The sequence below is a fragment of the Pleurodeles waltl genome, chromosome 4_1, assembly GCF_031143425.1.
Source record: "Pleurodeles waltl isolate 20211129_DDA chromosome 4_1, aPleWal1.hap1.20221129, whole genome shotgun sequence".
In the NCBI taxonomy this organism is placed as follows: domain Eukaryota; kingdom Metazoa; phylum Chordata; class Amphibia; order Caudata; family Salamandridae; genus Pleurodeles; species Pleurodeles waltl.
This window is the reverse complement of record NC_090442.1, coordinates 211,359,841-211,382,995: the sequence shown is the minus strand read 5'-3', so window position 1 is coordinate 211,382,995 and position 23,155 is coordinate 211,359,841. Positions and strand designations below refer to the sequence as shown.

Here is a 23,155-nt window from a genome sequence, read left to right as displayed (position 1 = left end):
TTGGCAAAATTCTGGAGCTGGCATACTTGTGGTAATTCTTGACATTAGGGTGGACATCAAGTGGCAAGCATGACAAAATGCTAGCTCTGACATAAGTGATAAGTTTTGACACATTGGTCACCAATGATACTTGGATCGAATCCCTGACATATTATGGCACAGACGTTTTCTATGCAGTTTTTGTCGTAAGGGACACACATGACGAAATGCTAGCTTTGGCGCGCAGTGGGGGTAAGTATTGATATATGGAGGCACAGTTGAACATTTGGAAAAACAAACTTAAGTCACCTCATGAGGAGCCTCACTCTTCATTGAATTGCTACACCCTTAAAGTACCTGAGTATTTAAGGAGTGCTCATACAGACTGCCCTTTTAACAAATGTTTGTGAAAATTGTTCTTTAAAATGTTTACCCAATTGTTTTCAACATTTTCTTGGGTAAGAGCCAGACGCCTAACCTTCCCGAAAGAAAAAGTTCTTGATCACTTGGAATTTAGGGCAAGTATTGTTTTATACTACACTAAATTCAAAGATCACCATCTGCCACTGCTCTTGGGATTCATTAAGTATTTATTCTAACCATTTGGACATTTGTTTAGTTTGTAGTCTACTCAGTTATCGATGCCATATGACATAGTTGAGTTGTGACACATAAAATCTATTATTAGAGTGATAACCTGTGTGAATGACCTGAGGGAGTGAGACAGAAAATATACTTGTTTGTTTTCCTTTGCAGTTGGTGGTACTGCCTTACCAGATGCTTTTGCATGAATCTACCAGACAGGCATCTGGAATCAAACTAAAGGATCAAGTGGTGATTATTGATGAAGCCCACAACTTAATTGACACAATAACCGGCATATACAGCTCACAGGTGAACGGCTCTCAGGTGAGTTGGTACCCGTAGTCACAGACACAGAACCGATGAGCTGAAACTGGTTTTCTTATTAAAAAAAAAAAAAACGAGGTTTGAGAACTCTTATTTCAGAAATACTGTTTAAGATTATTTAAGAAAAACTTTTTAATTTTTACTGGTTAATTGTATTTTGCTATTCTGCCCCTAGGAACATTAAGTGCCCACTTAAGTTCCCATGACAGACTTCCCAGACATCTGAGAAGTGTAGTAAAGTTATACACTGGCAAGGTTGGTTCAATTAGTATAGGGACAAGAAAAGATGATGTGACGCATGTGATATTTGACTGTGGATAGATTCAGTCCTATTTTATCTCCTATCCTCTTATTTATATAGAAGCACATCTTAACGATGCACTTCAGATGATAAATATTTCAGCTCCAAACCTCCTCTTAACATTACTAATTGCCATTAGATGAGCTGCATCACAAACCAACTGAAGGATTTTACTTTTATTCATAAACCAAATCTCAGAGTTACATTGACATGGGTAAGTAAAAAAGAATTGTTAACTTGATGAATAAAGTAACATCAAGGGAGTCTTCTGAAAATTTCCAACCTTATCAACACTTCAAAACCTGCTTGTTTGATGTGGTTAGTTCTCAATTTTTGGGTCTTTGAAACATGCACATGCTTTGAGTTATTCCACGTTGTCAGGCTTGGAATCCATAATTGAAATGTCATCAGTGACAGAAATGCATACATTTAATCCTTTGTACAGCCTAGACACCACATTATCAGACTCAAAAAACAGCCAATTGGAGAGGGATAACACTCTGCTGTCCTAGAGCAGTCTGTTGATCAGATGTGTAGTGCATTTCACAAAAAAGGAGAATCCTCTTGAGATCTGCAGTTAAGAACATAAAAAGGTCTAGGCCCTACTTTAAATCTACTAAACTCCGATCTCTTCAAGGTTTACATTTGGTTACTTTTGCTTTGATCCTGAAAGCTGTTTTTAAACTAATGACAGCGCTTCTACTCCGTGTTGAGGGCTCAAATGTAGTATATTGATGCGTAGAATAGTCCTCAATATCTGTTTTATTTTCTCACCTATGCTGATGACTGGGTGGTCTTTAGCCTAGATGGTATCAAGATGCACTGCCCCAATAGTGGTAAGCTTGATTAATTGCAATAAGAGTAGTAACCAGTGTTACTGTACGTATTGCAATTAATAAATATCTCTCTCTATATATATATATACATATATATATATATCACTTCTCCCTTGATTTGAATAACTGCCTCAAGCTTTGTCACTTCTGTAGAACTGCAGAAAACCAACAATGTTAACATTCTGTTGTTCCCTATTAGCAGCTCTTATGTGTGTACTATAACTCTTTACCTTGGGGATGATCTATAGCGCAAAATAGTCCAGTTAAAGAATTTGTACCTGTACACTCACAGGTAACCCATCTAACGTAACAGTCCCCAAGTCTTAAGAGTTTAGATAAATTTTTCAAGAAATTTCATTTTCATCAGCAACATAGCTTGCTTGAATACCTCTCTCTGTTCCCAGTGTCTTATCAATATAAATCCTCAGGAAGCAAAAGTTCTTGCTTCGAAAAATATATGGTCCTTGCAGTGAGGGCCAGACTACAGCAACATAGCATCATGATTCTCTAACAAAGACGCTGAGAAACAAAAAAAGGAATTATACCCAGCAAACCAAGATGGACACTGCCTCTTCAGCATGTGCAGAGTTCTTGGCATGCTGCGAACTGTAGTTGTCAACTTGCTATTGCATAGTTTGTTCTCTTCATATGCGCAGTCTAAGTCAACATTAATTTGTGATGACCACCAGCCTTTCCTTTGCAAATAGGAAGTTAACACAAGTAGGTTTGGAGTTCCACTTCCCCACTTGCGAGCCATTCTAACCATTAAGAAGTGTTGAAAGTCCTCCTTCCTCACAGTTGGCAAAGGCTATTCCTTCGACTGAAGTAAACAACAAAGTAATGGATGGAATGCTTAACTTAATCTCAGCCACAGATAATTATTCAGGGCTGCCTCCCAGTCCATAATTTTGTTGCCACAATGCCAACTCAAATTAGACACAGCCATATGCAAATCAGTCTTGGTTCTGCTGCAGTAAGAGCAATCCAGCGTGAACTGCTAAGCCAGTTCTTTTCAAAACTGGACCACAAGCAACCGGCTGAAAAAAACCACATAGCAGCCCTATTCTCATCGATGATGGCCAAGCTGGCCTCATTGAGGATAAATAAAGCACCATTGCTTATGTTTTAGGGGAACAATATTATTTTACATACCTTATACAAATATAAGATTTTGTAGTAAACTGGTACTGCCAACACGCTCAACTTCGTGTCACGGTCTCAACATAATTTCCTATGTAGATGACACCCAACTCAACCTCTCACTCATCTTCAACCCCTCCACCACCAGAACCAACTTCCACAGATACATGACAAGCGTCACTGTTTGGATGAAGAACAACTGCCTGCAGCTGAACACAGACAAGACAGAAGTACTTATCTTTGGCAATAATAGCAACACAGGGAATGACTCCTGGTGGCCATCAGTCCTAGGACTCGCATCCACTCGCTCTGACCACTCCAGAAACCTCAGAATCATCACTGGCAACGAGCTCACCATGAAATCACAGATCAACGCTGTCACCTCTGCCTGCTTCTTCACTTTGCGCATGCTACGTAGGATCTTCAGGTGGCTACCTCTACAAACGAGACACACTGTGACACAGGCCCTCATTACAAGCCGACTGGACTACGGCAATGCCCTCTACGTAGGAATCATTGCACACCTCCTGCTGAGGCTTCAGAATGCCGCAGCCAGATTCATCCTTGGCCTTCCCCGACAAATCCTCATCACACCTCAGGCAACTCCACTGGCTCCCTGTACAGAAGAGATGCCAGTTCAAGCCGTTGCCCCGTGTACGCAAGGCTCTACACAACCAAGAACCTGTGTACATTAACCACTGCCTGAACTTCCACCAACCGTTGAGAAGACTGCTCTCTTCCTCCCTCTCACTTGCCCATATTCCTCGTATCTACTGAAGCAGAAGTGGAGGACGCTCCTTCTCTAACATTGCAACAAAAACCTGGAGCAGCCTCCCCACGCACCTCTGCACCATCACCTGATGTCCGGAATTTTGAAAGGCCCTCAAGACCTGGCTGTTCAGATAAGCCTCCGGGACCAGCAAGCGCCTGGATACCCTATCGGGTGATTAGCCGCACTTTATAAATCCTGATTGATGGACTCATCTTGTTGATATAGTATATACCATATATATAGTGATCTACCATTGTGAGGAATATTGTCCTAATTAAGTATCAAGTGCTTATGTTACAGTGAAATTTATTTTTTTAAATGGGGCATAGAAAGAAATCTGAAACTCCGACCACTGTCTTAGGAAATGTAGATATATTGTGTTCGACCTATGTCCTGAAGAAGCGGTTCTAACTTATGAAAAGTGCTGGCTGTAAACTAACTATATTGTCTATGACAAACAATTTTTCCACGTCCACCCTGCAAGGAGAATTATAGTATATCACAGAGTCTGCTTTTGAACTGATTCTTCGAAAAAATGGATCAGAGGATTGTAGACATCCAGGTAACAGTCCCTTCATTCCAGCTGCCTGTAAGAGTCTGAAAGTACTCCGACTACTGGGTCTGCTGGCTTCCTATATTTTTGTAGTCACACATGTACTTTAGCACATGAGGACCTTGCTCTAGTGTCTCCATGAGGCAGACCTGTTAGACTCCATTGTGATTTCCACTATTGAAGTGGTTTGGTGGGAAAAGGAGTCAAACCTATGGAGCAGGACGACTTTTAATCTTCATTCTGAGCTACAGTAGTGACATATGCCTCCACCTTAGAGTGGCAGGCTCATCTGAGGGATCTGGAGATCAGAGGCCTTTGGTCTTCAGAGTAACCGGCACCTGTTGGAACTGCAAACAATTTGCTGGTGCTCAAGGCCTTTCTCCCATCCATAGTCGTTTCTTTCAGGTCTTGGTGGACAACACAACAGTGATGTGGTACCTTAACAAGCAAGGGAGGTTATTGTCTCACCACCTTTACCTGAAACTGTGAACAATGTAGTCTCAGGCTCACCATCAAGGGATCTGGTTGGCCACTAATCTCCTTAACAGGGTCTCTGAATGTCAGAGCCAGCTGCCTGAGCCAGCTTTATTGTGCCGATCAGAAGTGGCGGCTTCTACTGGAGGTAGTCCTTTACATCTTCAATCAGTCTTTGTCTCCTCCTAAAATGCTGATTACTAGCACTTCTATGCTTTCAAGTATCTGTGAAGGGGGAGGAGAGCCTTGGGGGATTGCATATCGGTTGAGGTGGAACTTTCAGCTGCACTACACATTTCCTCAATACTATTGATTTCTGGTCTTCTGAGGGGCATTTGGTAAGGCTAGGCCCAAGTCATTGTAATTGCTGCATTTTGGCCAAGGAGGAGGGATGGTATGCAGACCTTTGGTGCTTCTGCACTCCCCCCTTTCCCACTCAGGCCGCTATTTAGACTGGACCTACTTGCTCTTTTGGGGGAAATGGTGCTGCATTCCAAACTCCAAGGCCTCCACCTTCATGCTTGGAAACTGAGTGGGAATATCTGAACTGCTTTCAGCTGTTACGTAGTTGTCTATATCTTCTTGCTCGTTGCCCCTCCACTGAGTCTCCCTATTCTGGGAGATACTGTAACTTTGTTGCATGGTGTACAAACAATAACATAGATCCCTTGCAGGCAAACCTGTCTCAAGTTTTGCAGTTCACACTTTCTCTTCCACAGAGGGGATTTCAGGTCTGAACTGTGAGAGGGTATTTATTAGCATTGTCTTTGTTCCTGTGTCCCTCAGATCAGCCTTCTCTGATCATATTTCCAGTTATGATGCGACTAACCTTTATCCGCCAACTCCTTTTGGTGTGCCTCAGTGGTACCTTTATATTGTACTAACATTTCTAATGGGGACTCAGTTTGAGCCACTCCATAACTGCCAGTTGTGAATGTTAACTTTTTAAAAAAATGTGTTTTTGGAGGCAATCGCGTCGATCAGGTGGGTGAGTGAGTGAGTGAGTTTGCAGGCTTTAAGTTCCTGCCCACCATTCACTTCTTTTTTTTTTCCCTGACAAATTAGTGTTGGGACCAGGGCTGCTTTTCTGCTGACAGTTATAACTCCTTTTAATCTGAATCAGTCCATCACCCTACCACCTGCCCGGTTAACTACTACCTGTACTGCATCAAGGAAATATGACTGGGTTACCAGCTTTGTGTTTGGTAACATGGTGCCAAGAAAGGCAAATTGATATAAAAGTGAACTTTATCCAGGAGGATCATCCTTTGCATCAAAAAACGCTACACTTTGACCAAGAAGGAACCTCCAGAAGGAATCGGGGCCCATTCCACTGGGCCAAATTGACCACTTCTGCCATTGCCAGTTGAGCCTTGGTGCCTGGATTTCAGATTGTGTAGAAATGGACGTCCATACACTGTACTGATATCACCAGACAACACAGCAGTTGCATGCACCACTACTTGTCACAAAATGCCCACACACTCAAACATGTCTGAAACTTCTGATTTCTCAACCCAGACAACCTCCCTTTCACCCCACCACATGATGCAACTAGAATATCCCTCCAATCCAGCCATACTAAAATGACGTATACCCATGCTCCTCCACACATACTACACATCCCCCTCAAACAGTATGACATAAACAAGAAACATTAAACCTAAATTGCTTACTCTTCAGCACAAGATCTATGAACACAAATTGCTTCATAATTTTTAAATACTCTGAGAAACAACACCAGACCTCACCTTCATGAATGATACATGGTCCAGCGAAGACTTAGCACCCACATACCATAAGGGGATTCAATCGCATTTTTGTATTTACAGAAATAATATTGTCAAAATTGAAGGAGGCCTGGCGATTATACTCAAACTATAACTTATTCCTTCCGCTTTATATTTAGACCGCCTCCCAGCAATACCATCTTTAAAGATGTCTTTCTAGATACTGTGGCCAGCACCCATCCGGGACCCCCACCCCCCAACCGCTATACATTTCAGGAGACCTCAACATATGGTTTGACAAGAAGAATCTAACAACATCCACAGCTACCACAACCAACCCAGTTCAACACTACCACAATGATAACACTTCGAAGACATCAAAGACCAACAACAACAAATGCTCATACACACAGTAGGAAAACAATAGAAATTCACAAAGTCAACTCCTATCACGAACGAACCCCAATAAACGTATGCCCCAAAGACATACCTTCTACAACTGGATCTCAACTGCACTGAACAAACAGATATAAAAAAGACCACAGCCAGTGTTAACCAGAAAAAGAACACCGCATGGATCAATGACATCCAAAGAATGAAAACACACCTAAACATACTACAATACAAGTGAGGAAAATAATGAAATGAAACGTACAAAAAAGTATGCTACGCCACTATAAAAGTCTACAGATGAGCCATCGGAACCACAGAAAAGACACCACTACTCTACACACAACAGAAGCCAACTGCCCTTCTGAAGAACTTCGCAAACTTCTAGCAGAATTCTGAAATCCTGGGTTCCAAAACACAGGAACAATGCAATCACAAGACGTATGTGACAAAATATCCAAATAATTGACATAAAAAATTAAAAAGATTAAAACTTTTCTTAAGGAGAACGTGGGCGATGCCAGAACAACACATGACCTAACCACCATGGAAGGAGATAAAGGCAATCATCCATCAATGTATACTTTAAATACCCTCTCACAAAAAGATTTATTTAATATTATCATTGCTGCCAGACCATCAGGATCACCTTCAGATCAACCAGCTCCTCAAATCTTTGATGATATTCTTTGGACAACATGTGAAGGTAGCCAGATGCATACCCAACAAGTTCCTCGAGCTGGGTTTGTTTTCACCTGAGCCGAACCCTCCTACATTGGACCACTCCTCAAGAAGAGAAAGCTTGACCCATCAAACCCAGCAAACTACAGGCCTGTATCAAATGAACTATTGTTAGGAAAAATATTTGAAAGAGCACTGTTTATTCAACTCTCAACTGTGCAGAACAAAATTACTGCATGTCAGACCAACATTCTGGCTTTAGACCATGCAGAGCCACAATGTCAGCCGTTATGTCCATTTGAAATGGTCTTAAACTCACAGTGGACAAGAACGAAGTGGCCACCTGCTGCTTCTGGATTTACCATCTGTGTTTGACACTGTCCATCACCACATGTTACTACAAAGACTCCATTATCTCGGAGTCCATGAAAAAGCTTTAAAATGAATTGCTTCTTATCTCAGAAACAAGGTGCAGTTTACCTACCACCTTTCACATCAGCTCCTCACATACAACACTGTAGCGTCCCTTAGGGGTCCATCATATCCCTCTATTATGTAACATCTACCTAAACCCCTTACCAAATCTGATTAAGCCTCACCTGTTACAGCTATGCAGATGACACCAAAGTCATTTTAAAAATGGATGGCCCTAAACAATTGAAAACATGATGACTACCATCGTGCCATAAACACATGGATGATGAATAACCATCTAAAGCTCAATGCTGCAGAGACTGAGCTCATGACCTGCAAACAATAACCAAATTAACAGACTACTCCCATATGGTTTACGTAACTTGAGGCCCTTCCAGCAACATCGAGAAGTCAGAAACCCAAAGGTCACCATGGATTCAAACCTATCCTTGATGCCACATGTTGACAGCATCACAAAGAGTATCTTCTACTCAAGGAAAACAGTGTGTTGCATTTCTGATATCTTGGATATCAACAAAAACTGCAAGCCATCCCCATGTTTGTAATCTCCAAGCTTGACTATGCCCACAGCTTATACTTTGGCGCACCCTCATTCATGACACGCAAAATTCCTCATCCAAAATTGCCGCCACAAGTCTTCCTGTCTGCTGTTAAGAATGGGGTCTCTAGTTGGCAGTGGTTTTGCACCCTGTCCAAGTAGGGACACTCATTCTAGTCAGGGTAAGGGAGACCAGGCGCTAAGATGACCCCTTCTCACCCCCTTGGTAGCTTGGCTCAAACAGTCAGGCTTCTCTACACACACAGTAACACAGTGAAAACATCACAAAAGGACTCCACACCAGTTTAGAAAAATAGATAATATTTATCTGAATTAAAGATTAAAACAACAAAACCAACATACACAAGTAAAGAAATCACTTTTTAAAGCTTTTAAGGAGGCTTAATCCATAAGAATCAATGGTTTTATCTTTTTAGCACAAAGTACCTGGGATGAGTCAAAAACAAAGACGATGCGGGGTGCAGAAGAGGTAACGTGCTGAAAAGCAAGGCGATGCGTTGGTTCCTTACTGTGCAGGGGAGGTGATGCGTCAATTCTTTCCTCACAGGAAAGGTGACTCACTGATTTCTGTACACGCAACCTCGGTTTCTTACTGCAGTGCGGGGAGAGAAATTGATGCCCCTGGGACGATGTGTGGAAAATCCAGATGCGCTGTGCGTTGCGGAGCTGCGGTGAAACAGGTGCTGTGTCGATTCTGTAGCCACGAGGCAGGGGCTGCGTTGATTTTCTTTTTTTCCCTGCCATGGCGCGTGGACTTTCTTCTTCAGGTCACCAGCTTACACCTCCAAGGGACCAGAGACTGTAGTTGGCACCACTTGGCAAGTCAGGACTCTCAGCAGAAGAGCCCAGGCACTGGCAGATGACGTCTTTGATGTCCCTGAGACTTCTTAACTGGAGGCAAGCTCAGTTCAAGCCCTTGGAGAACCTTGGAAAACAAGATGTAGAAAGCAAAGTCCAGTTCTTTACCTCCCAGGACAAAAGCAGCAAGCAGCAGGCCAGCACAGAAAAAAACAGGCAGAGTAGCAGTCCCTCCTACAGCATCCACCTTTTCGTCCTGACAGAATGTCCTCAGTCCAGAAGGATTCTAAAGTTGTGGTCTGTGAGGTCCGGTACTTATACTAATTTCTGCCTTTGAAGTAGGCCCATTTCAAAGGAAGGTCTTTGTAGTGCACAAGATCCTGCCTTTCCTGCCCTGACCCCAGACACACTTCAGGGGGTTGGACACTGCTTTGTGTAAGGACAGACATAGCCCTATTCAGGTGCAAGTGTCATCTCCCCCCACCACTCTAGCCCAGGAAGACCCATCAGGATATGGAAGGCACACCTCAGCACCCTTTGTGTGACTGTCTAGAATGAATTCATAAACAGCCCAACTGTCATCCTGACCTAGAAATGTATTCCCCAGCTAGGCAGAGGCACATAATAGCTAAGCAAGAAAATGTCCACTTTCTAAAAGTGGCATTTTGAAACTTGCAATTTAAAAAACAACTTCACATAAGATGTTTTTTTTTATTATGAGTTCAGAGACCTCATACTCCATATCTCCATCTACTCCCAGTGGGAAATTACACTTAAAAGATATTTCAAGACAATTCCCCTGTTAACCTATGGGAGAGATAGGCATTGCAATAGTGAAAAACAAATGTAGAAGTAGTTCACAATCAGGACCTGTAAAACACACCAGTACATGTCCTACCTTTTAATTAATCTGTACCCTGCCCATGGGGTTGCCTTGGGCCTACCTTAGGGGTTACTTACATGTAGTAAAATGGAAGGTTTGGGCCTGGCAAGTGGGTGCTCTTGCCAGGTCAAACTGGCAGTTTAAAACTTGCACACAGACACTACAATGCAGGTCTGATCCATGTTTACGGGGCTACTTAAGTGGGTGGCACAATCAGTGCTGCAGGCCCACTAGTAGCATTTGATGTACTGGCCCTGGGCACCCTTAGTGCACTTTACTAGGGACTTACCAGTAACTCAAATATGACCATCATAGACAACCAATCATAATCACAATTTCCACAGGGAGCCCTTGCACTTTAGCACTGGTCAGCAGTGGTAAGGTGCCCAAAGTCCTAATGTCAGCGAAAACGAAATTCAGCACAGGATCAAAAAACAGGAGGTCAGAAGCCAAATGTTTTGGGGATAATAACCCTGCACAAAGGGTCATTTCCAACATCTCCCTTCACCAGGAGAATGCATGGCTCCTATTTTGAGGCCACTCAGCTGGCTACCTGTATCTAGAAGGGCAATATCTAAGGCACTCTGAGGTGTCCACAGAGCCTCCCAAGGAAAAGGGTCACTATAAATGTTAAATTCAAGCAAAACAAACAAAAATAGGACTTTGCCTTTCAGGCTTGCACCACTAATCATACCATCTTACCATAAAAAGTCAATAGGAGGCACTGATTTCTTAGTACAAACTGCCAAGCTCCGGAACTTCTTACTACCCAGCATTTGAAGCATCTAGAAGCATATATACTTCACAAGACAGTTGAAAACATGGCTATTTCCAAGATAACTAAACTGTCACAGTGTCCTTTCCTCGGGATCTGCACGCTGCTGAACAAAAGGCCCACCTCCCGGCATCACCAACTCAGAAAGCTATTATAGCACAGAGTTATGATGATGCCAGGCGGGGGAGGGGAATTAGGGTAGGGAACTGCAGGGAGAGAGATCTGAAAAGAAACTGTTAGACCAAATATGCATATACTCATTCATAACAGTAAAACTCACCAATAGACTCTTGAATAAAGGCGTCTCCGTGATATCAGATTGAGACCCTTTGTGAATTGGGCGTAGCCCCTTCTTTGAATCATGGAACAAGAACAAACTGCAACCTCTGAACCTAGAGATGGCAAGAGCTTTGGACTGTGGTCATACTCTGAATATCAATCATGTAACAACTATGCATTCATAACATAAACGTTTGATCTCAGCCTAGAAATTCTCAAAGACTTAAATATGTATCTCACATATTATGCTTCCCAAAAAACAATGAAACTATAATTTGCTTCTCTCCGAAACGTTTTCACATTTAGCGCTTTGTTTATTATGCCAGAGAGCGCTTTTACTTGCTTTGTCTGAAGCGCTATGTTCGTTATGCTAAGGGCCGCTTTACTCTTGTGGCCTGAAGCGTTTTGATCCTCGTGCCAAGACCGCTTTACTCATGTGGCTGGAAACGCTTTGATTGACATGCCAAGGGCGCTTTACTCTTGTGCCTTGAAGCGCTTTGCTCGTTGTGCTAAGGGGGGGCGCTTTACTCATGTGAACTAAAGCGTTTTGATCCTCGTGCCAAGACCGCTTTACTCATGTGGCCTGAAACGCTTTGATTGTTGTGCCAAGACCGCTCGCTTTACTCATGTGGCCTGAAGAGCTTTGATTGTCTTGCCAAGGGCGCTTTACTTATGTGGCATGAAACGCTTTGATTGTCGTGCAAAGGGCGCTTTACTCATGTGGCATGAAACGCTTTTGATTATCGTGCCAAGGGTGCTTTACACGTGTGGCCTGAAGCGCTTTGCTCGTTGTGCTAAGGGGCGCTTTACTCCTTTGATCCGAAGCGCTTTGATTGTCACGTCAAGGCCGCTTTACTCTGGGAACTGAAAACGCTTTGCTCGTTGTGCTAAGGGGCGCTTTACTTTTGGAAGTAACAACTCCCTTCAAGATTGGGCCCATCAAGACCTTACCGCTACGAGTATGACCTACTCGTATCTGAATTAACCATGGAAACAAGGATACTTCGATTTGCTGTCAATCTGCCATGCAGGAAATCTGCTCTTCTTCAGAGGAACCCCCACGAGGTCTGACTGCATCGAAGTCTTCAAAATAGTGAGCAATGTCCTTGGGTGTGGCTGGGCTCTATAGGCCTGCCACACCCCAAGATGGCCACTGCCTCTAGAAACCTGGCAATTGTAGTCCATTTATAGAATAGCACTGATAAGTGCATCTTGTCCACCAATGTCCTGACCCTGCAGCTACATGAGCTTTACCACAGGGCAGGCGACACTGATGACCACTTTTAGAACAAGAGGGGATGACAAGTGGCGTGCATGAAGCGCCGCAAATACGCGCAGCGAGTTTCGGGCGGGACCTGGACCACGCACAGCTTTATTCCTAACATAAACTACTACACATTCCGGCGACCAACCCTAAAATGACACTTGCACCTACAAACCTAATCTTCAGCGTACAACTAACATATTGGAAACAACCCAACTAGCAAACTACTTTTGATATGCAGATAAGCTAAGAAATGCTGACCTATGGTTTGCTAAGGTATTATGTAGCTATGTAATTTCATATATAACATTTCTGGCCCATGCTAATACTCGTATCATAATAATCAGTGGTCAGCAGCCAGCTATAACTCACACCTCTTATATTAACATAAGGTTTATATGCTATGGGGGCTGTCCATCAACAGCAAAATACGGCCTATAAACCAACCTGCACCAAATAAACCGTCATGTGATAACTAAAGAGATCTGTCACACACTGCTGGCCAACCAGAGGACTTTAGTACAGGCCACTGCTGCAAGACCCAAATATATATATATATTGACTGCTTCTTTACATCTCACAATGACACTCCGATGCAGGATGGTATCTGGGCCCTACACAGCAGATCACTCATCTTCTGTATCCTTTCAGCCAAGCTGGCTCAGGACCACAACAATAAACAATATTTAAGACTGGACGTTTCAGTGCACTGACCAGCTAAGTAGCCTATTTACATATTAAGTACCATAAAGATATCTGCAGAGCTGTTTAAAGCTGCCAGCATACTGAAAACCGTAAACTGTGCCTATGTCTCTCTCCTCCTCATCCACCACACTGCTAAACACTGTGTTCCCATAACACAATACACACACCTCTGTGGTCATCGCACACAACATGGAAACACTTCCCACTGAGCATCACAAAACAAAGACAACACCCTTACAGCCACACCCCTTAAATGGTTTAGTTTGCTGCCTATGTAGGTAAGCGCTTCAGTGCCCCTCACAGAGATAGTAAGGGCTATATAAATGCTGCAGTACAATAGAAAATTGGGTTGTTAAATGTTTTTGATTAATGGGTCCATAGCTAACACAAAAACCAGAGAAGACCGGGGACAACTCTGTCCTGTACCTCTGGTTAGGTCTGGACCCAAGAGCGCAGAGCGCACCCATTTATTTTTATCTTTACGAAGGGGAATTTAAAATTGGCTTCAGTGAAGGCGAACATGTTAGGTTCAAAACTGTTTTCGTTTTGTGCAAAATTTTGGATAGGTATGCCCAGTCTTTTCTAACTAATGCATTCTCTGCATCAAGCAAGAAAATGATTATTTGAGTATTAGTGGTTATTCCTAGATCAATATGTTCTTCCACTAATCTGGTGTTGTCTCTTCTGGTCTGTAGATATTCTTCAAACCTAAACTAAAGTAGAGAAATAATGAAATGACAAATCTTGTGCAGTCAGGTCTCTAATATAGATGTGTATATTTTCACATCAACATTTAGCAGGACCATGGGCCTATATGAATCACATTTTGTGGGATCTTTGCCAGGTTACTTGATTATTTAAATGATAGATTCGGCCATGGAGTCAGTGAATGTTTAAAAGATCAAAAAGTAATTAAAAACTTTACTTTGGATAATAGGCTCACTTGTATCTCCAGGTAAGCTGTGTGAAAGGATGCAGAACACCCATTGACCCTCGGGTTTTATTGTTTGGCAAATTCTTAATTGCTGCATAAATCTCTTCTGTTATGGGTTGTTCAGTTGTTGTAAAATCAAAATCTAGTGCTGGTGGAAAAGTCTTCTAAGTGAATATCCTGTAGTTGGCTATTTGAATTTTGGACTTGGTGGAACTGGTTATAATGTACAGTAAATGCTTCCATAATTCCTAGTGTTGTTACACGATTATTGCCAAGTTCAGTATTTATCTTGGAATTCTGATTGTGATGTTGTGTAGTTTGTATGCTAGCAATCGATCTACTTTTTCTCCCTTTTCATACTATTTCTGATTTGTGTATAATAACTTTGTAGCTGTATCTTTAAAATTGAATTGTTTCAATTGTGCTCAGACTTTTCTTAAGTCTATATATGTTCTCTTTGACCAATCCCTTTTATGCTGTTTTTCTAACGGTAACAGCCTAGCTTCTAATTCTCTCTTTCCTTAGCCGTTTTATGAGTGTGGTTGTAAGGGTGATAAACACCCTCGTCTTACCTCTTTCTTTGACTCCCAGATTGTGCCCATGTTAATTACACATTGTTATTCTCTGTGAAATAATGTTCAAGTGATTCTTGGGCCGCCACTTCCAGAGCTTGTTCTCTCAAACTCTAATGTAGCTTGTGGGTGGTCTGACAATGTGCAGGTGTCGTTTCAAATTGTCAGTATCAAGGGAAATGCCTGCCTACTTTGTTAAAAAATAGATTCTAGGATGTGTTCTATGTCTTTGGAAAAATAAGTGTCGTTTTTCTCTCTTGGGTGTTGCGTTCCCCATGTAGCATGTAAAGATGTGTCTTGCATCAGCTGCGCTAAGGAATGAAGAGCTCTCAGTATGGTATTTCTATTTCCACGTCTGTCATGTTTCAGGATTGCAAATCATTTGTACCCAGCAAGGCATTGTCACCCATCTTTGGACATTGACATACATTAGAATAAGTCACTAATTCCCCATTCTTATGCCTTTGACAGAGTCACAACCAACAGCATGCACTGCACAAAAATGTATTGGGCAAACTTTTGAAGAAGATAAACACATTAGACTGTCTCATTTTAGACTTCTGAAGGTTGAACAAGTTCCTGTGTAGGCAGATCATCAAAGTAGTACTTTGTGATGCAGAGAAATTACTTTAGTTCCATGTTCTGGATGGCTACTTTCTCATTCCAGTTCATTCAAATCATGATCTGTAACCGTGCTTCATTGTGAATAACCAACATTACCAATTCTGAGTTTTGTCTTTTGATCTTGGATCAGAGCAACTGATTTTTAGGAGCCCCCTCAGTGCCTGCCAGTCTGCAACATTCAAAAATATTATTCTACGTATACATTCTGCATCATCTAAGGAGGTGATCACAGATGTGAACTAAACTCACAGAATCTTGGTGAATTTGGGCTACTCTTCAAAGTGGAAATGTCCTTGCACATAACCAGCTCAGTCCATGATATTCCTTATCTTTGAAATGTGCACTCATGAAACAAAACGGTATACTTTGGAGTTGTGAAACTGAAGCACCTTGCCTGTACTTTGAAGTTAAAGTTCAGCTTTGCAGCACCAGCACTGTTAGATTTATGAAACGCTATGTGGTTCCAAGTCGTCTTTCATTCTAATAATGATAGAATGCTTGCTTCACATGCAAATCGTCCAAGAGGAACCTGATGCTCAGTGGTGACAGATCTCCAGACATCGTGACAATGTTGAACCTATAACGCTGTGTCAATGGAGAACACTGCAGAGGTAGCACCAATGCAAACATTCATACTGGCAAACCCCAGTTATACCCAACCATATGCACAACCCTTGAAGGTTTGTGTGCCCATCAGCAGGAACTTTTAACCAAAGATCGCTGAATTCAAAAGGTATGCTGAAGAGTGCTATGGTGCACAGCTAAGAATATTTATACACCCCAGGAAAAGAAGTGCTCCTCGTGCTTAAGGTAGTATGTTGCTGGACGCAAACTTAGTGCTTGCTTAAGTATCCACTCAACTTCTAAATGTATGCGCCTTAGGAAGAGATGTGCTCCTCGTGCTGAAGGCAGTGTGCTGCTGGACACTACAGTCACCACTTGCTTAGGTATCCACACAGTTTAGATCTCACTGGTGTCTCTGAGCTCATGGTCTCCCACAGGGGTGTTGCTGAGCTGCAAGGAACACCAAGCATGAAAACTGGGAGGGACTACGAAATTCAGCGCTCAGCAAAGTTGTCAAGATTTTTTATTTAAAAACATATATATATTTTTAAAATGTTCAAACAAATCTAACCTTTACAGCGGGTTGGTTGAGAACGGCACAGATGTTGAATCATGTATGCAGATGTGCATGAGAGATATACATCTTGGGAACATTGGATCGTTCAAATACATCTAATTTTGCAGTCTGCCTCTCAACCTTTAGTCTCTCTACATAAGTTGTCCAGCCGTCGGGCTGCAGACTCTTTTTTACTTTGTGGGAGGATGATGGTTGGAGGAACCTGGCTTCTCTTTCTGAGTAAAGGACTAGTCTAGACCCCAGTATCACACTCACAGATGCTATATCTTATCAGATATGTACACAGTCATACACCAATCCTTATTGGCTTTTGCAGACATTTACATTTGGAGGCTCGCGGAACCTTATAAACATCAAACACAAATTGCAGAAAAGGTTTTTGCATTTTGATGTGGACCTTAAATTTCATATATGCAGATTTGAGTTTTGCCCCATCTTCCAAAGGGCATACATCGCTTGAAATATGCAATAATTCACCCTTTCCCAAAAGGGTCTCAGTTTGTGGAATGTCCATATTAATTGATTGAAATTCCTTTCTCGCACTGTATCTTCTGACGTATAAATACAAGTAGTCCTTCCCAAAGCTTCTCAATTGCGAATAAATGTAGTATATCCTATGTAAAATCTTAATGTGTACCAATCCGAAGCCAAGCCTGATTGCAACATCTCAAAGATACTGCACAGCTTCTACCCATTCATCTTTTCCCATTACTCTTATATCAGTTTTCCACTTTTCCTTAAGTCATTCCAACCTATTGTGTGAGTTGTTCGTCACTGTCTTATAAATTATGGGGGTGATTTTCTTGGTTAGTACATCAGACATTACAAGGATGTCACAGTTGGGCTGCTGCTTCTTGTGCTAAATTGACACCTGGAGTTTCTGGAAAGGGCTTAGCCAAGCCTTAATTCATGCCCTTTCCAAGATGGTGGTGCATCCATTGAATACTATTTGAGGTTCCAAATCCAAGATGACGTAGTCTTTCCTGTGATGTTTATTTCTGTTTGAATGATATGTAAAGATGCATTGCAAAATAATGGATATGTTGCAGCACATTTATTACCTTATATTTTGAGACGTTCTTTATCCTCTTTTTATAATTTTTCGCTCTGATTTTTGCTTCAAGTACTTGGAACTACTGCTTGATATATGCCTGGGTACTCTTGCTTGGCTTATCCTCTTCACTTATGTCAGGTGGAGTTTAGTGCCTTGCTAATAACGTCTGTATTATATTTCACCTTCAATCAAGAGCTACAAGAACACCATTGAGATCTTTTTTACCCTTGTGTTTTTTTTTTTTCCCTCCAATCTGGTATGTGCTTAAGGAGTCACTTGACAATTTTCACATATACGTATCTGTCTGCGGTGGGACCATGACTACTGAGAGGAGTTTACTTTCTTTTAGCAATCAAGAATGGCTCCAAGGACACTTTTTCAGTGTCCAGTCCTGAGAAAAGTAGATCAATTTATACATCCACAATTTAGAATTGAGAATAGTTTGGTTTTTGCTAAATGACTTTCCATTCTGCATCTTGAGGTCAGAGGTTTGTCCCAACAGATGTAATTTGGCCAGCATCTTTTATGGTCAAAAAAGAGAGAGCAGTTTCTTCAAGGGAAAGCCAATTTATATGTCAGAGGGTACTTCATCACAGTGTTTATTCACAATCAGTTTGTTCTTGTATGCAAAAATATCATCTCATAGAGAGCACTAGCCAGATGTAAATAAAGTAGTGCTGCATATTTGGTTATGTTTTCCTTTCTATTCCCATGATTTGATGGCCGCTTCTCAAAGTGATGAAGAGCTGCGTGATGTTGCTAAAAGACATACTTTTGGTGTGACTCAAACAAATGAACCATACATGCCAGTGCACTCTTGTGGATGGAAACCCAACCCCAACCATGTTGTGCCTCGGATGCAGAGCCCGTACAGCAGAAGATATTGGATAGCTGTATTTGTTTTGCCTTTAGCACTGCAAGGTCTTGGAATGGGGACTGTAAAAAGCTGTCTGCCATTTTGGCTTTACATGTGCCAGAGCAAGTGTTTAAATCACCTGTTGTGGTTTGGTTTATTTTAGGTTTGTTTGACAAACGTACCATCCTAAAATGTTTGTGTTGTCACTGTGGGACCTTAATTTGTTCCCAACTTTCTCATGTGTATGCCTTTCGAGCCTATAAACAGTTGCTCGCTACGTCTCCTAACCTTGAAGACTCTTATCCTCATTGCAGGTGTCAGTTTGTCGCATGAGTAAACTGCAGGCACTATCAGTGCTGCTGCCCTACACCCTGATTTTCAATTACCAATAGCTGCTAAGGACTACGACAACCTTCTTACTAAAAATCTGTGGCTTCCACTCATGTTCGTTAATTCATTACTCTACTAGTGGTCTTTGCTTATCCTCACTGCTGAAAAAGGAGGAGAGGCTCCATTGGTTGTATCCAAAAAGTGCTTTACACTTTTACATAGATCGTACCAAGGACTATTGAGAGGATGATAAATTTTGTGAGTCTTTGTGAAGCAAAGAAAGAGAAGGCTAAGCATAAGAGAAACTTGCCAAGGTGGATAGTCCTCTTCATTAAGATCTGATATGTACTATCCAAGGAGCAGCTGCCGAAATGTCGTAGAGCCCATTCCACTAGAGCCAAGGCTGCTTCCCTGTGCTGGCAGGGTGGGGGGTGATGGGTGCTTGTCCTTGACATCTGCAAGGCTGCGATGTGGGCATCTGCATACGTTTATGAACTACTACAGCCTTGACAGGTCCAGCAGGAAGGACTCTTTACCCGCTCGGTTCTGAAAAACCTTTTGGTCTGAGCCAATACCATAGATCCTCCACCTTATGGAAGTCCTGCTTTTGTATTCATTCTGTAGTGAGTAATCTTTGGTTAGAAGCATCCATCAGAAGGACTAGTTACTTAACTTCGATAATGCCTTTTTGGTGGCTAATCTACCTCACCACAGATTTCCCACTGCCCTCTCTCCTCCCCATCCCGTCGATAGACCTCATTTTAACATCTAAAAGGTCTCAAGTTAGTATTCAGCTCAAAGTTACTAACAATTGTTCATGCTCCGAGTCTGAGGGCGTACAAAGGGGAAAGACATGAATCTGACCTCAGCCCCACCTCAGGGGTGGGGCTTATATGTGGCTCTGTTGTATCACTTGTAGGACGTATGAAATCACTGCAGAGCCACGCAACACCACCTAGGGGCGTATGGGAGCACTGTTACCACAAATGTGCAGCTCTGATCTGGTGCCTGGTGGATATTCTACAGTGAGGTATCTGTAGTTAGAGTATTCACCAGAAAGAACGTTTCTGAAGGTAAAGAACTTGTACTTTAGGGAAGATGGCACAAGCAGCCACTCAGGAGCTCCTACAATAACAGCATAGAGATATGTGGGGACCAGGAGGAGAGTTAACTTAGTGTTTTGAAGCATTACTCCTGCGTAGAAGTGGGGTGGGTGGAGTCCTTTGCTATACATTGTGATTTTGAGAACCTTCTGTTAACACTCCAGAAATACTCTTGTACCTGTTCATGGGTCATATCAGTGGAAAGTGCATTCCCCAGTCTAAATTAATTTAATAAGTCTAGCAGAAGATCTTGTTAATAAAATCAGGGAACGCACATGTGACATTTATGGTGAGCTTGAAAGTTTTAATGATTTCAGACAGCTTTACTTTTTGTGATATGGGGATCATACTGATTGTATTGTTTTTGATTTCAAGATGCTGCTGGATTTATAAACTTTGAAGTAAATTATTATTACATTAAACCTCCATATTGCTTATGTGTCACGGCATAGCTACCATATCTGGAAGTGCTGTTATGTACCAATAACTGGTTTACATATAATCTTTTTGCGATAATTTTGGCCCTAAATATTTAGTTCCTCAATACCAGCTTTCCATTTCCCATTTTCCATTTTGGTCAAGCACAAATTCCCTGAAACCAAAGTGTGTCATTTTGTTTGAATATACATCTTGACCCAGATGCCAACGTTTTTCTTTTAATAAATCTAGGAGTTTTGTTTCTATACACAGTAGTGTTTTTGTATACTGCTGCCCCACAATGGGCAGAGTGTTCATCACATGCCCATCTATAAATCATGTGTTAGGTTGCCTCCCTTTTGCTTGTGGTAGCTAACAAATGATGAAGATGCCCACCAGAAACAGCGGGTTGCCACGAGATGTCAGGGGTTACATGATGTCAGGGATGTTCAACATAACCCAAGGAAAGGGTCATCTTGTAATGATTAGGATGCTGACTGTAAGCCATGAAGGATCCCCATAATATATAGGTTGCTTACAATATACCAAGGAGTTTGAGGTCCTCCAAGTGATGACTCTGTGTTTTGTGCTGGGAATACCCTCGCATTTCCCTAAAAGGTAAGCAGCCACTGGGTATAAGCATGGCGTCACATGTGAAAGTTAGTAGATTAGTAGACTTTCTCAAGCATTTGATTTGTATTATGTGAAGGACATTGGCACAATGAAAATGTCTGAGAGACTTGGATTAAAGAGAATTTATTGTAAATTAGTGACCCCACTGCTCATCCCACACATGGCAGTGTGAAACCTACTTTCTATAGTCTACTTTCAAAATTTCAAAACATTTCAGTCGTATTTTACCAGTTAGTGCACATCATGGAAGGTGACATGGTAAGTTTATCATCTAACTAGGTTCATTCTGTATTTCTATATTTAATCCTCCATATTCCCTTATGAAATGCTTTTGTAATATGTGTCCTGCTTTATATTTTCAGCTGTGCCAAGTCTTTTCTCAGCTGTCACAGTACATGGAAAGATACAGGTATGCAACCTAATTAGTTATGATTTTCAGAATTTCAGGAACATATTTTAGAATGTTTCATATAATTAATTGGCTTATATTTTACTGTTTACCTTTATTGTTCACTAGTAAAACGGAATTTGCCTTTTGAGGTCTTGTGACTTCCTATAATTTTATTTGTCCCTTCTGCATTCCAAGTACCAAATAATAATACTGTGATGAACAATTCTTAAATACTTTTATTCTAAGTGCTGTCTAAAAATGAAATCATTTCTTTACAAAAGCAATGTGGTCTTTGAAATATGGCACCAGATGTCAGAACTCAGGAATTGTGATTTGTTAGGATTGTCGAGGGACCTCTCCCAACAACAGTGATTTCCCAGCCGTGTACTATACAAAACTAGAATTGCACTATTGAGGGTCAAAAGGGGAAGGTAACAGCCAGCCAGGCAGGCAGGCAGGCAATATTCTGCTGAAGAGATGGCTCTGGGTCTTAGATGAGCCGCCTTATGCTAATTGCAGCTCAGCCTGGGTTTGCCATTTAGGGTTGAACCGAGTAGTTTCCCGGTCTCTAGGAACAACTACATTGCCTCACATTACCATGATAAATGTACAGGCCTTCTTATCATCTTTTCTCTGGAGTCCAAGGTTTTCTTAAATTTCCATTAGCATGTGTTTGTTTGCAGACTCCTCAAGTGGACAACACTTTCCTTTCTTAGAGCTGCATGAACATTGTGAGAAAAAGCCTTTTTTTGTCATGGTTAGCCCCCACTTTTTGGCTGGTATGTGATGTAGCCTCAAAGTTGTTAGTGCCCAGGGCCCCTGCTAACCAGATTCCCTGGGCCAGATCTCCTTCCCTACATTGTTGGCACAATTGACAACACATTTAGCTGCCACTATAAGTCCTTAGTAAATCGTACCTGGGTACCCTGGGCATGGGGTACTAAGGGTAGGTTACTGAGGGCAGCAGCACAGATTGTGCCACCCTCTAGGGCCATGAATCCAGAAGCACCCAGCTCTGCCATTGCAGGCTGAATGTTCTGATGCAACTCTAAAAGACAAACTAAACATGGCACACAGCCTGTGTGCCCTGTCCACTATACATGCATGCACTATAGGTAAGTCACCTCTCTGGCAGGCCTTCCAGTCCTAATGCAGGGTACATTAAATGGCATGTTTGGGCATAGATGCATGAGCAATATACCCCTACTGTGTCCTTGCCAAACCCGGAACATAGTAAGTGAACAGTGCTGGACAGTGGTCAGTATGAGTTTCACAGCTACATGATGGCTACCCTGGGTTCTTTGGTATCAAACACCTCAGAATGGCAAAACCAGACTGGTACCAGTATTGGATTTATCCCAAAATGTACCCAGGGGTCACCTTAGAGGTGCCCGCTAAAAAAGCTAACACCCTGGCATTATTGCAGAGCAGTAACAACCAGCCTGCCACTACCAGACAAGAGTCTGAATCCCTGGGGTGAGAGATCCTGCTATCTGAGATTCAGAACAAAGCCCTTCCTGGGTGGAGGTGCTGACACCCCCTCTGTCAGGAATGTGCACTATCCTGCTGGTGAACTTTAAAGGGCATACCATACTTGAAACTAGACCCCCTGGCCTGCTGCTAGTAGCAGATGGCCA

General features: G+C 42.0%; 1 protein-coding gene across 2 annotated transcripts in view; it reads left to right on the top strand.

Moving 5' to 3' along the window:
* DDX11 (DEAD/H-box helicase 11) overlaps window positions 1-23,155 on the top strand; it is a 593,235-nt gene that overhangs the window by 282,638 nt on the left and 287,442 nt on the right. For both annotated transcript variants that reach the window (XM_069228147.1, XM_069228146.1), the window contains 2 exons: window positions 736-888; window positions 21,490-21,536. In XM_069228147.1, the coding sequence (XP_069084248.1) occupies window positions 736-888; window positions 21,490-21,536 (200 nt within the window). The remainder of the gene's footprint in view (window positions 1-735; window positions 889-21,489; window positions 21,537-23,155) is intronic.